The 14,732-nt window shown below is 38.4% G+C and overlaps 1 protein-coding gene across 2 annotated transcripts in view; it reads right to left on the bottom strand.

The window, feature by feature from the left end:
* The window catches only part of SIK2 (salt inducible kinase 2), a 114,494-nt gene that overhangs the window by 26,895 nt on the left and 72,867 nt on the right, over positions 1-14,732 (bottom strand). For both annotated transcript variants that reach the window (XR_002824996.1, XM_004382490.3), the window contains exon 4: positions 14,176-14,337. Coding sequence is in view for 1 of the 2 variants with exons in the window: in XM_004382490.3 (XP_004382547.1) it covers positions 14,176-14,337 (162 nt within the window). In the remaining variant the exon portion in view is untranslated. The remainder of the gene's footprint in view (positions 1-14,175; positions 14,338-14,732) is intronic.

The following is a 14,732-nucleotide window of genomic DNA, read 5'->3' as shown; positions in this document are numbered from 1 at the left end:
CAAGAATCTAATAACCAAAATACATATAAAACTTCAACAATCTAACAACAAAAAGACAACCCAATCATCAAATAGGCAAAGGACTTGAATACATATTTCACCAAAGATGACATCTGAATAGCCACCAAACACATGAAAAGATGCTCAGCATCATTAGCCATCAGAGAGATGCAAATCAAAACCACAGTGAAATGCCATTTCACTCCCACTATGATGGCTAAGATAAAAAAAAAAAAAAAACAGAAAATAACAAATGTTGGCGAGGATGTGGGGGAGATTGGAACCCTTATCCACTGCTGGTGGGAATGCAAAATGGCACAGCCATTGCGGAAAACAGTGTGAGGCTTCCTCAAAAAAATAAAAATAGAACTATCATATGACTCAGCAATTCCACTTCTAGGTATATACTCCAAAGACTTAAAAGCAGAGACTCAGACAGAGACTTGTACAGCAATGTTTATTGCAGCACTATTCAAAACAGCCCCAAAGTGGAAACAACATAAGTATTTATCAACAGATGAATGGATAACAAAATGTTGTACATACATACAATGGAACACTACTCAGCCAATAGGAGAAATGATGTCTTGATACATGTTACAGTATGTATGGAGTTGAAGACATTATGGTGAGCAAAATAAGCCAATCACAAAGGACAAATATTGTATGACCTCACTTATACAAAAAGACAAGAAAAGGCAAATGTATGGAGACCGAAGTTTATTAGTAGTTACCAGGAGCAGGAGGGAGAGGGAAAATGAGGGTTAATGGTGATGGAAAAATTGCACTGATTAAGGGTACGGTTGCATGTTGCATAGCCAATTATTCTAATTGCTGTCAATAAGTTATATGATAGATGTATTTACAACAATCAAAAAAAAAAGAATAGCTGCTGAGGCTGCTTACATACAACCAAATACCTCATAGGATAGGATCTGGTTCCTTGGGTTGGAGGTTTAGGGTCACAGTTTCATGGGACATTCCAGTTAACTAGCCTAATAACATGTTTAATGCTTCTGTTCTACCTCCCAGTTCACTGTGTAGTACCTGGGGTCTTAAAAGCTTGCAAACAGCCATCTAAGGAACAACAATTGGTCTCTACACACCTGGAGCAACAGAGGAAGGAGGAAAGTCAGGAACAGGAGGAGGATGTGGAATATGTGGTTAACTGCCTTCAAGAACAACTGCCTCCTTTGCATGAGACCAGAAGAACTGGATGATACCTGGCTACCATGACTGTACATTTTGATCAAAGATTCCATAGAATAATCTTGATCAAAAGGCAGAAAATACAGAACAGAACTGCAAATTCTCATAGACCCCAGACTTCCTGGAGTCATGGAGGGTGTATGAACCTCTGAAACTACTGCCCTGAGACAATCTTTAAATCTTAAACCAAAAAAATCCCCTGAAGTCTTCTTAAAACCAAACAATAGTTTAGCTTAACTAGTAAAAAAGTCCATCTTACTCTTTAAAGAATTATCTATATAGGATCAAACTGACAACAGTAACTAGAAAGATTAGGAGCCTTAGAGGCCAGTGAGTTTATGTTAACGGGGGAGGAACAACTCAGAAAAGGAGGCTAAGAATGGTCGCACAACTCGAAGAATGTAATCAGTGTCACTAAATTGTACATGTAGAAATTGTTGACTTGGTGTATGTTTTGGTATGTATATCCTCAACAATGGAAATCCTGGTGGTGTAGTGGTTAAGAGTTTGGCTGCTAACCAAAAGGTCAGCAGTTCAAATCTACCACCACCAACAAAAGTGCTTACAATACACCAAGAGCTGATCTAAGTTCTCTGAAGATGATTTCACTTAGTTTTCTTAATAACCCTATGAGGTATCCTTATTTTAGGAGAAAGTGAGGGGTAGAAAGTTAAGTACCTTGTCAGAGGTTATATATTAACTACTAAGTTGCAGAACTGAAACCAAATCTGACTACAGAGCCCTCACTGTTAACCACATTTACTGTCCTTTCCTGGCACACTGATATGTAGCTATTTTTGAGCAATTTAATAATTGTCAGCTTTAAGAAGTGGCAATGGAAAGGCACTTAAAAATAAAAGCCTTTTTATTTCTTCAGCGGAAACTGGATAATTTGCTTCATTCACAGCCTGCAGCTTTCTGCCTAAAAGCATATAGTAAAATGAGGAGTGAGCAAGAGGGATGAAATATCAAAGTGGTATAGCTATACAGGATTTGTTTCTTAACACCACTTGTTCAAGTGGAATGGACTATATTAATGTTTCATCATGCCAAACAAATTCATTCATTCCTTCACTAAACATTCAAGTGCTGTATGCGTGTCAACCACTGTGCAAACACAAAAGAGTCTTACCAGCACCAGAGAATAATAAAAAGACCCCATATTATCATCTGGCATTTGGAAAGCATTATGAAAATAATTACTTGGGCCTTCTCTCTGTGTCACCCAGATCCAACCTGGCCTTTCGGGAAAGGAAATATCCTTCTAGTTTAAGGTCTTCCCTAATTCTCTGATCTGTACGTTAACCTAAAACTATGGCTGCTCTGTCCTTCAAACATTTTCCTTGCTGTTTCTCTCTCATAAAACTTTTGCAATGCAAGGTTGAATCCCCTTGACATTTTTTTTTTTAAATTCTGAAATAATTTTAGACTTATAGAAGAATTGTAATAATAAAGGAGAAGTCCCTATATCTTTCACCCAGTTTCCTCTAATATTTACATTTTATATAGCTATAGTACAATTGGAAACCCTGGTAGCGTAGTGGTTAAGAGCTACGGCTGCTAACCAAAAGGCTGGCAGTTTGAATCCACCAGGCGCTCCTTGGAAACCCTATGCGGCAGTTCTACTCTGTCCTACAGGGTCGCTACGAGTTGGAATCAACTCGATGGCAACGGGTTTTTTGGTTTTACAGTACAATTATCAAAACTAAAAAAGTAACATTGATTCAATACTATTAACTAAGCCACATATTTAATATTAAGACTTCTCACTAATGTCCCTTTTTAGTTCAGGATCCCACACTGCATTTAGTTGCCACGTCTCTTTAAAAACCAAACCCACTATCATCAAATCGACTGCGACTCATAACGACCCTATAGGACAGAGTAGAACTGGCCCATAGCGTTTCCAAGGCTGTAATCTTTATGGAAACAGACTGCCACATCTTTCTCCTGAGATGCAGCTGGTGGGTTCAAACCACCAACTTTTTGGTTAGCACATGAGCGCTTAACCACTGTGCCACCAGAGCTCCACATGTCTCCTTAATCTCCTTAAATTTGTGACAGCTCCTCAGGCTTTCCTTGTCTTTCATGACCTAGAAGAGTACTAGTCAGGTATTTTGTAGACTGTCTCTTAGCTTGGGTTTGTTTGGTGTCTTTTCATGATTAGATTATGGTTATGACTCTTTGGCAAGAACAGTACAGAGGTAACGTGCTCTTCTCAATGTATCATATCAGGGGATGCCGGATGATATGTCTGATTACTGATGAGATTAACCCTGACCACTTGCTTAAGGTGATGTCTGCTCATTTGTAATTAATAAATATTCTGGAGAACATACATTGATACTATACAATATCCTGTTTTGTTTAAACTTGTACCCAGTTATTTTAGCACTCACTGGTGGATCTTGATTGCAGCAACAATTACTGTGGTGTTTTAAAGATGAGTTTTCATTTCCCTCATTCCTTCTATATTTAATAATTGGAATTCTTCTATAAGGAAGAGTGGTCCCTTTATCCTCTTTTACATATGAATTCATTCAATATTTATGAATATTTATTTTATTCCTTGGGTTATAATTCAATCCTTTCGTGATTTATTTTGTTGCTCAAATTATTCCAGGGCCACTGGGAGCTATTTCACGTTGGTTCTTGTGTCCTTTCAACATGCTGCCATCTTTTTCAGTTACTATTATTGCTATTGTTTTAAGCATTTCCTTACCTTCTGGCCCCATAAGATGTTCCAGGCTCATCTTGTATTTTCCCTGCCCCAGTTCTGGAATCAACTAATTCTCCCAGGAGCTTTCGTTCCTTTTACTGAAGAATCGTACATAGAAACCAAGACTAGGCCCTAGTGTGCTCATTGCTCCTGGAAGTCAGTACTTCTAGGACCTGTCAACAGACAGAACTAGGGGAAATACATGTATGAATACTAATCCATGCACACACACAGGTATATATTTCTGTATCTATCTACATGTATGCATATTAAAAGAAAAAACAACAAAAAACTAACACAAAACCATGAGCTCATACTGACACCTCTGATTCCAATACAGGGTTCATTACAGCATTATGTTGATACTATTTTTATTCATACAATATTGTCTTAGCAACGCTGACAAAATTTTGAAAGATCTAAAGAAGTTTCTTTCCTTGCGATAATTTGTCATTTGTGTGAGAATAAGTTTGAACTCTCCCTTATAACATATCTTGCATTTGTCAGATCAATCATGATTTTCAACATTTCTGAACACAACAGAAGACAAGTCTTTCTTGAAGAATCACTTAGCCTCTCAATTTTAAGAAGGTTCATTATAAAATCATAAGAATGTTTAGAAATAAAATGACACCTAGTTCTTCAAACTGGGCCATGAGTTATAAGCAAATTCAGAGAACACTTATGTCATGCCTACTTTGGGCTAGGCATTATACACTTGGTATTTTCTTTTTTGTATATATTATTTCAATTAATACTGATGACAACCCTGTGAAGTATTACTGTCCTCACTTTACAAAGGGGGAAATTGAGGTTCAAAGTGGTTAACTGACTTGCCCAAGTATATTTACAGTTGCCAGAGGTTTAGCCAATATTCAAATACAGGTCCTTTAAACTCCAAGCCAGGTGTTTGTTTTTACTACGTCACAGATGTTCCAAGGATGCCACTAATCAAAGAAGTTTAATTCAACTTAAAATTGGAGGTCAGGCTGTCATAAACCCAGGAACAATCCTTTATGTTAAATAGAGATAAGTGATTTTCTAATTATCCCTCTACAATATTACAAGCTATGTTAGCAGCACCCTTAATAAGTGAATGAGAATAATTAGGATGCTTAGAAGATAGGGTTTGGGATAGAGTCTTAAACCACAGAACTGATCAATTCTGACTCTTAGGGAAATCAACCTGGCCTCAAAAGCTGAGTGTTCTATCTAACAACTCTTAACTAACTTATCTAACTAACCAGTTCAAAACCATGGATATATTTGAACACAACACTAGAATTGCTATTATTATTTTCTGCTCTGTATTTTGAAAGTAGACTGATTGACCTGTATCTTCCTGGTAACAAAAACCAATTATTATTACTGTCATCTTAATCAAGTTATATAAATTACCAGTGTCCAAACATCATTAGCAAAGGGTCAATGTTTTAGGAATAACAGGGCCTTGTACAGAGTAAATAAGCTGATCTTGATGATTACTGCCTAATGGGAACCAAGCATATTACAGACTTCTATTTGTTGGTGAGAAACAGACTGGAGTTCCTCTAACATTAACATGCATACAAATCTCCTGGGGAGCTTGCTAAAACGCAGATTCTGATTCAGTAGGTCTAGGGTATGGCCTGAGAGTCTGCATTTCTAACAAGCTCTGAAGTGATGCTGATGCTGCTGGTCCCTAGACCACTTACTCACTAGTGAGGCAACACAGTAAAACAGAAGTTATGAAAAAGTTATAGACCATGTCAAGCAGTTTGTTAATATGAATTGTTGCAAAATGATTATTATAATCACTAAATACTTTCAGGATTTTTATTTAAATGACATACGAGACTAAATAGGAGAAGTTGTTAGGTAAACTAATTTTTTTAAAAAAGAAAAACGCAATCAAAATATTGAAAACTAGTCTTCAATCTAAGAAAAGTAAACTATTTCTAAGAATCAACACAACCAGAGCAATTTTTAATCTCCAGCAGTGTGCTATAATGTCTAATTTATAATTTTTAAAATCCTCCTACAGAGCAGCAGATGGCTTTGGGGTTAAATTTATCCTCGTTTCTAAAATTACCAATAGAATTCAGCTAGCCAGTCTCTATGAAGAGTTACACATCTTTTGTAATTATCATAATAGGAGCGAAGAAGACAATTATGAGGAAATGAAGGCTGACAAATGAAAGGTAGGAGAGTGACAGAGACAAAGCTGACCTGCTACACAAACTGAATGCTGATCAGCCCTCACTGACGTCAATGCATACTTTGCTGCCCACCAGCAAGAACAGGCCAGCTGCACAGTTCATTTCCAAACATCAGTCAGTCTCTCCCTACCTGACAGGAGGTAAAAGAACAATAATGACGGCTGAGATGAAATCTGATCCTCTGACTAGTATGAGACATCTGTCTAATCAGAAAGCTCAGTGGGCTAAGAAGCAAAAAAATGATCTTTCTTAGCCCCAAATGGAAAAAGGTTGTGGGGGGGAAGAAGACGAAGTGGGGAGAAAACAAAACAAAAGGAAACAAAACCTCTGAGCTCTCTCCCATATTCCAGGTTTAATGGGCTCCTAGTGCTAAGCAGGTTTGAAGGATAAAGATAAAAATCTCACGGTGCTTGCTAATGCAAAGATCTTTCTACATTTAAACAGAATACTGGTGGCAGGAGGATAACAAATGTAACATTTTTAATAATTATTTAACCAATAAAGCCCGTCTCAGCCTCCTCCACCCTCTCTCAGTTCTAGGGCACAAAACTTTACAGAACTGGAATTATCTATACAGAAAACCTGCCTTAAGGTCTTCTAGGAAGTAAGACGGTTGTTACAAGCAATGATGAGAGATGATGGACATTGTACCAACTCAGAAAAAAAGATACTCCCCTTGAGTTAAAGACAATTGACTTGTGATGCGTAGGTCAGATAAATCAGGCTAATTACACATTACTAATTATATTTAAAGGCGCCCTAGTGGCGCAGTGGTTAAAGCCAGTGACTGCCACAGAAAGGCTGGTGGTTCAAAACCACCAGCAGCTCTGTGGGAGAAAGGTGGCTGTCTGCTTCTGTAGAGATTTACAGCTTCAGAAACCTACGGGGTTGCTATGAGTTGGAATCGACTTGACGGCACTGGGTTTGGGTTTTTTTGGTTTAGGAGCTCTGGGGAAGAAAGGCCCGGCAAGCTGCTTCCCTAAATATGACAGCCAAGAATACCCTATGGAACAGTTCTACTCTGTAACACGTGCGGTTGCCATGAGTTCAGCTAACAACAACAATTGTATTTAAGGTTCCTCTCAGAAAAAAAATTAATTTGCATCAAGTAGAGACAATGTAGAATATAAATGATAAACTTTCAATATTCTTTTAAGATTTGCATTAGTAAGACTTTAAAGCTTTGGTTTAAAAAAAATGTGCTGAGAGAGGTTACATGGCTATCACCTAGAATCAATAATACATTGAATTCAAATAATAGCTACCTTTTATTGAGTGCTTACATGCTGCTAGAAGCGCTAATTAACAATTTACTGAACACTTAAGTAGGACCAAGTACGTACCAGGCACTGTTCTAAGTAGTTTGCAAATATTAACTTATCACTATGAGATATGAACTCCTACCTTCCCCTTTTACAGATAAGGAAACCGAGGACAGAGAGCTTAAGTAATGCGTCCAAGGTCATGCAGCTAGTGAATGGAAGAGCCAGGATTAAAACCTAGGTAGCATGGCCCTGGTGGTGCAGTGGTTAAGAGCCTGGCTGCTAACCAAAAGGCTGGCAGTTCAAATCCACCAGGCGCTCCTTGGAAACCCTGTGGGGCAGTTCTACTCTGTCCTATAGGGTCGCTGTGAGTTGAACTTTACGGCAACGGGTTTTTTGTTGCTGCTGTTGTTTTTTAGCATGGCTGTAGAGCCCATACTCTTACCTATTACCCTGTACTGCCTCCCTGTCTGCATTATCACTGATGCCTATAATGTTCCTGAAAAACATATTAATCTCTATGTAGTAGATATGAAAACCAAGTTTCAGAGAGGTTAAATATTGGCTCAAGGTCACACAGCTACTAAGTGGCAAAGCCAGAATTTTCACTAGTACTGTCTGATACCAAACCCAGTACTCTTTATGTGAAGTCCTGTTTGAATTGTGATTATTTTCTGGAAACTTCCTCCGAGTAATTCATACAATTTCATCTTTATCTAAGTATTGATTAGCAACATTTCTGATTGAGGAAAGTTGAAGAATAAAACTAAATGTTCTTCATCTGTTTATTCTCAACTTAATGGCTGCCTGAATAGCCACAGCCAAAATTGCTGTTGTTGTTAGGTGCCATGGTGTCGGTTCTGACATATAGCAACCCTATGTACGATAGAATGAAATAATGCTCAGTCCTGCACCATCCTGCACCTTGGAGATTATTGAACAATATCAATTAACATCACATGCAAGTAAAATTATGCTGAAGATAATTCCACAACAGTTACAGCAATACATTAACAGGGAACTGCCAGAAATTCAAGTTGGACTCAGAAGAGAATGTAGAACTAGGGATATCACTGCTGATGTCAGATGGATCTTGGCTGAAGGCAGAGAATACCACAAAGATGTTTACCTGTGTTTTACTGACTACGTAAAGGCATTCAACTGCATGGATCATAACAAATTACGGATAACATTGTGAAGAATGTGAATTCCAGAACACCTAACTGTGCTCATGCGGAACCTGTACATAGACCAAGAGGCAGTCGTTCAAACAAACAACGGGATACTGCATGGTTTAAAATCAGGAAAGGTGTGCATCAGGGTTGTATCCTTTCACCATATTTATTCAATCTGTATGCTGCGCAAATAATCCGAGAAGCTGGACTGTATGAACAAGAACGCAGCATCAGGATTGGAGGAAGACTCATTAAGAACCTGCAATACGCAGATCGCACAACCCTGCTGGCTGAAAGTGAAGAGAACTTAAAGTACTTACTGATGAAGATCAAAGACTACAGCCTTCAATATGGATTAACCTAAACATAAAGAAAACAAAAATCCTCACAACTGGACAAATAAGCAACATCATGATAAATGGAGAAAAGACTGAAGTTGCCAAGGATTTCATTTTACTTGGATCCACAATCAATGCCTACAGAAGCAGCAGTCAAGAAATCAAACGATGAATTGTATTGGGCAAATCTGCTGGAAAAGACATCTTCAAAGTGTTAAAAAGCAAAGATGTCACTCTAAGGACTAAGGTACACCTGGCACAAGCCATGGTATTTTCAATCACCTCATATGCATGTGAAAGCTGGACAATGAATAACAAAGAATGAAGAATTACTGATGCATTTGAATTACGGTGTTGGCGAAGAATACTGAATATACCATGGACTGCCAGAAGAACAAACAAATCTGTTTTGGAAGAAGTACAGCCAGAATACTCCTTAGAAGCAAGGATGGTGAGACTTCATCTCACGTACTTTGGACATGTTACCAGGAGGGACCAGCCCCTGGAGAAGGACATCATGCTTGGTAAAGTAGAGAGAGGGTTAGTGAAAAAGAAGAAGACCCTCAACTAGATAGACTGACACAGTGGCTGCAACAATGGGCTCAAACATAGCAGTGATTGTGAGGACGGACAAAATAGCTAGGAGGAAACAGTACTGCAACTACAAACACTGAAAACGAAAGCCATCATTGCTTTGCATCCACCCTCTTACTCTGAATGTCTGTCATGTTTTACAAAGGTTAGAGGTCTCAAAATTGAGGCAATGAGTACAGATGTGGGTGTATCTATGGCTCACCAGTGTATGAAGCCTTTACCCACGGGGGATGCATAAAGTAGATGCTGACATCAAAACCATGTTTCTATATTTATCAAAGTGAACCATGCCTGATACGTCTATTCCAGTTTTTTTTTTTTTTTTTTTTTACAGAGACAAATAATTTAATTTAAATCTAGTTTTGGTTAGTACTTCTCTTCAATTTCAACATACAAGTTGGCTAAAACAGTGCATTTAGCAATTAAAAGGATTTTTATCAGCAGAAGAAACAAAGTCTAATTTGAGGGAACAGTTTTATTCTGGGTTTTTGAAATGTCTTTCCCATCTTTTCCATGTGTGTTAGAGTCCTTTAAATTTCAAGAAGAATTTTCAGAGATGAGAGGATGATGTCCTTAAAGGAAAGCAGGGCCATCAAAGAGTTATAGAAACTATGGCTAAAAACAAATAATCTTGAGAAATATTTTAAAGGCATTAGAACTCATCTAAACTTTGTATGGCACGTGGAATTCTTCATGATCTGGCCCCTGCCTACTTGTCCAGGCTCTTTTCCTCTCACTTCTCGCTGGCACTTCTTATGTTCCGCTAGCTCTGGCCTGTAGTTCCCTAAACTCTCCATGTTCTCCACATTTGCACATGCTGATCCTCCTGCTAGGAACAGTTATCCCTACCTCACCCTCTCAAAACTAACTCTCTGTCTCTCTGTATCCCTCCCTCCCCCAACCCTACCACAAATGCCTTCTTGTTAATCAAGTCTAAGCCAATCACTTCCCTGACCCTTCCAGGCAGTCTTTCTCCTAGCCTCATGGCCTTTAAAACAATTACCTTTTTGTATCATACTTACTTGAAGATCTGTTTCTTTACTTGATTGTTAACTCCTTGTGGGGAGAACAGAGTTGAGCCCTGTTTGTTGTTGCTGTTATTTGGAAATGTTTGAATCTCCAGGACTTAGCCCTGGAGCACAACCAGTTGCTGTTGAGTTGATTCCAACTCATGTGTGCCAGAGTAGAAATGCTCCATAGAGTTTTTAATGGCTGATTTTTTGGGAGGTAGATCACCAGGCTTTCTTCTGAAGAGACTCTAGGTGGACTTGAACTTCCAACCTTTTGGTTGGCAGCTAAGTGCATTAACCATTTGCATCACCACATAATAGATGCTTAACACACGTTCTCTGAAATTTGGGGTTGAGGGTGACAGAGAAAAAAGTGTGGGCAAGAAATATTTGAGTGCTTAGATATGCTTGTGTGTACAGGTGTGTAACTCCACTTGTAAGAGACGGAGGCAGGGACACTAAATGTATAAATATAGGACGATGGAACCCAAAACTTAGTGAGTACTCCTTGAGGAATAATTGACATATAATGATTGGGAACTACAACATAGGGTAATGGAGGAAACACAGACATTGCAGTCAGAGATCCCTAGCTTTTGAATTCTAAGTCTGCTACTTATTATCCGTGTCACCTTAGCAGGTTATTTCATCTCTTTGAGTTTCAGCATTCTCATCTAAAAACTGGCAACAGCTGTGCAGCTTCCAGGGTTGCCATGAAAATTAAATGATGTAAGTTCCTAGCAGAGTACATGAAAATAGTGAAGGCTCAATAAATGTTAGCTGTCAGACCGGCTTACCCAGGAGAAAACAACTTTATGTATTTGACATTCTAGATAATTAGAAGGCCCTGAAGTTCAGATAGTCGAAAACAAAAATGAAAACAGATAACAAACAAACAAAACCCTAGATATTACGTAATGACATTAGAAATACTGAGTTTACCTACCTACATTTCAGGCCAGAATTACAGTAGATATACTACAGCCAGACAAAACTTGGCTATAACCTTAAAGTAATATTCTGTATTTTTTGTTTGCAAGCTTCTTTGGTGGTTTACTTTGAAAGTTTCTTTTGAAATGTTATTAACAGAGCACTCTATAATTCCTACAGCAGAATGATTCACATCTCTAAACTTTTTCTGCCTAAAAAGACTCCCAGAACTCCTCTGAGCTATTGTTTTTGTGAATTTTTGTTTTGGCAATAAAGGGAGCTAAAGGTGAAGCAGGATTTCCCTCCTTTATTCTACAGAGCTATGTGTGTTCTTACATGAACACATACAAGAAACTATGGAAACACTAATATTGTATATTCCATTTTTAAAATAAAAATGACAAATCAGTACAAATCTTTATATGTATATGGGAATATAACAAATTAATTTTAAAAACACTTTGTCTTATGCAGGCAATCCTACTAGGGGAAAAAAATCACAGACTACAGAATGGAAAATCCATTACCTCTCCTATAACATGTGTAACACTGGCACATAAAACAAAAGAAGTAAAAATTATTTATTTTCCCCAAAATGCCCAAGACGAAAAACTAATGGGAAATGACGTAGAAACAAACTGGTTCAATGCACAGACCAGAGGCTTTTAACTTATATTTATAACAAATGCAGAAAACCAAGGCAGCTCCTTTCTCCCTGAAGTTACTGAGGCCAGTGAGTATCCAACCTAGCTAGTCAACCAGTAATTTCTTGGTCAGCTCCTCTCATCTGGATGTCTCCCTGATCCTCTTTCACAATCCTAGAACAACACACCACTGCTTGTAACTTTGCTAAGCTTAAAAACCGCATGTCCCTTACCTTCTTCTAAACCCTACCCCAATACATCTCCCTTTCTTCATCCTATACGTTCAACCTCTACTGCTACTGTTGTAGTCCAGACTCACATTTTCATAACTGGACTACTGCATTAGGCCCTTATGAATCTTCCTGTCTCTAATCTTCTCACTATCTCCTATCTACCTTCACTCTGCTGTCAGAGACATCTTTCTAACATGCAAATCTAATCATGTTATCTCATTTCCACTTCACCCTATCCTTGCCCTAAAATTTTCAATAAGCTAGACCCCTATTCTAAGAGCTTGGCTGCTAACCAAAAGGTCAGCAGCTCAAATCCACCAGCTGCTCCTTGGAAACCCTATGGGGCAGTTCTACTCTGTCCTATAGGGTCATTGAGTCAGAATTGACTTGACAGCAATGGGTTGGGGTTTTTTTTTTTGAGACCGCTATTACCTATATAAACCCTAACATCTTTTACACGGCATTCAAGACCCTTCAGATTCTGGTCCTGGCCTGCCGGCTCCTCCTGTGTCAATCTCCAATTCCTACAGATTTTACATTTAATCAATATCGAGTTACAGTCCCCCACCATTCCACTTTCAATCTCTCTCTCATGCCTGTGGTATTTATACTGTCTGCCTGGAATGTCTACTTCTGTTTATCTTGTTGGCAAGCTTCTAATTCAAACTTCTTAAGCTTAAGCTCAAATAGTTCCTTCTCTGTGAAGTTTCCCTGACTCCTCAGGTAGACTGGTTCCGTCACCTCTACTCCCACTGCATTTCATACATACCTTATTTATGGCAACTGTCATACTATATTTTAATTATATATACCTCCCCACTAGACTTTTAAGATTAGAGGAAATGACTTTGTGTTTGTATCCCTAGTACAGGCAGTCCTCAGATTACGAGTCTCCAGAACAAGTTCTGTTCCTAAATCTGTCTTTAAGTTGAATTTGTACATTATAACCAGAACAGTTAGGTACGGTTCCTATCTAATGTCAGTTAGTCAAATGCTTGTCTTAGTATGTAGTATACAGTGTATCGTTTTGTGCATAGAAAACATTAAGGAAACACTTCTAAATACACAAAAACATCTTTAACATTATAATACAGTAATAATAATAATAATGTTTTGACATGCGTCACAAAGTAGCACCCGTTTGTTTTTATGAACCATTGTCGGTACCTTGAATTTTTAATTGGCTTTTTGGAGGTTGGTTCATGGGTTGTACGTAAGTCAGACGTTCGCAACCCAGGGAATGCCTGTACTGACATATAAATATTTATTGAATGGATGAGAGTTTTGCTATATAAAGACACCGAGAATATAAAATAAAAATGTTTTTATAATAGTGAAAAGGGTGGGAGGAAAACAAGCAAAAACAGTGTCTACCTCTAGTCTCCATGTTATAAATTAAAACCCTATTATATCAGAGCAAGGCGAGGTGCTTTTTGGCTCAAACCTTTCTCATTCTACTGCCACTGCCTCCTTTGTATTGTCTCTGTATGAAACCGCCCTGTAGCCAGCCTCCATAATTAGGGCAGCAGGTTATAGCACCAGAAACCCACACTGCTCCTCTAGCTCTGCCAGTTCCTCCAATCACTCTCACACTGATACACAAGTACCCTCCTCCAGCAAAGCCCCCACAAAGGGACCTGGACACCAATCAGACTGAGGATACTAATCAGCCCTACTACTGTGTATATTCATAATGAACTTACTTCCTTTACTTTTAATTACACATAAAGCTATGTGTAATTCAATGGATAAAATACACTTGGAGAAAGCTTGATGTTATTGGTAGAAATGATCCTGACTCTGCGCCTGCAGGTTTGTTTCAGCAAACACTAATTACATGAGAGCCAGCTGTGTCCCAGTTACCTGCTATTTTGATATTCATGTTGTTATCCAGCAGGAGATTTTCAGCCTTGAGGTCACGGTGTACAATCTTCCGACCATGACAATAATCAACAGCAGACAGGATTTGCCAGAATTTACGCCTGGCCTCAGACTCATTTAACCGGCCATGATTAGCAAGATAATCTGTAAAAGAAGAGAGAATTTAAAATTATTCACCAACATAAAATAACCCAGTACTAGTATTCAGGAGTCCCTGGGTGGGGCAAATGGTTAATGCACTTGGCTGCTAACTGAAAGGCTGGAGGTTCAAGTCCACCCTAGAAGAAAGTCCTCATGATCTACTTCTAAAAAAATCAGCCTTTAAAAATTGGAGCACAGTTCTACTCTGACACATATGGGGTCACCATAAGTCGGAATCGACTTGATGGCAACTTTTTTTTTTTTTTAATTAGTATTCAGGATTTTTTTCCCTCAAACAGCTTTTTTAATAAACAAGGGTTAGTATTCAAATAACATGTTGTTTTCCAAGTTCCTTGCCCTTGAGAGAAATAACTCCAGTTGTATTTCAGCGCAGTTCA

This window comes from Trichechus manatus, unplaced genomic scaffold (assembly GCF_000243295.1).
Source record: "Trichechus manatus latirostris isolate Lorelei unplaced genomic scaffold, TriManLat1.0 scaffold00094, whole genome shotgun sequence".
NCBI classification, from domain to species: domain Eukaryota; kingdom Metazoa; phylum Chordata; class Mammalia; order Sirenia; family Trichechidae; genus Trichechus; species Trichechus manatus.
The sequence above is the reverse complement of the archived record's forward strand: the minus strand, read 5'-3'. Positions and strand labels throughout refer to the sequence as shown.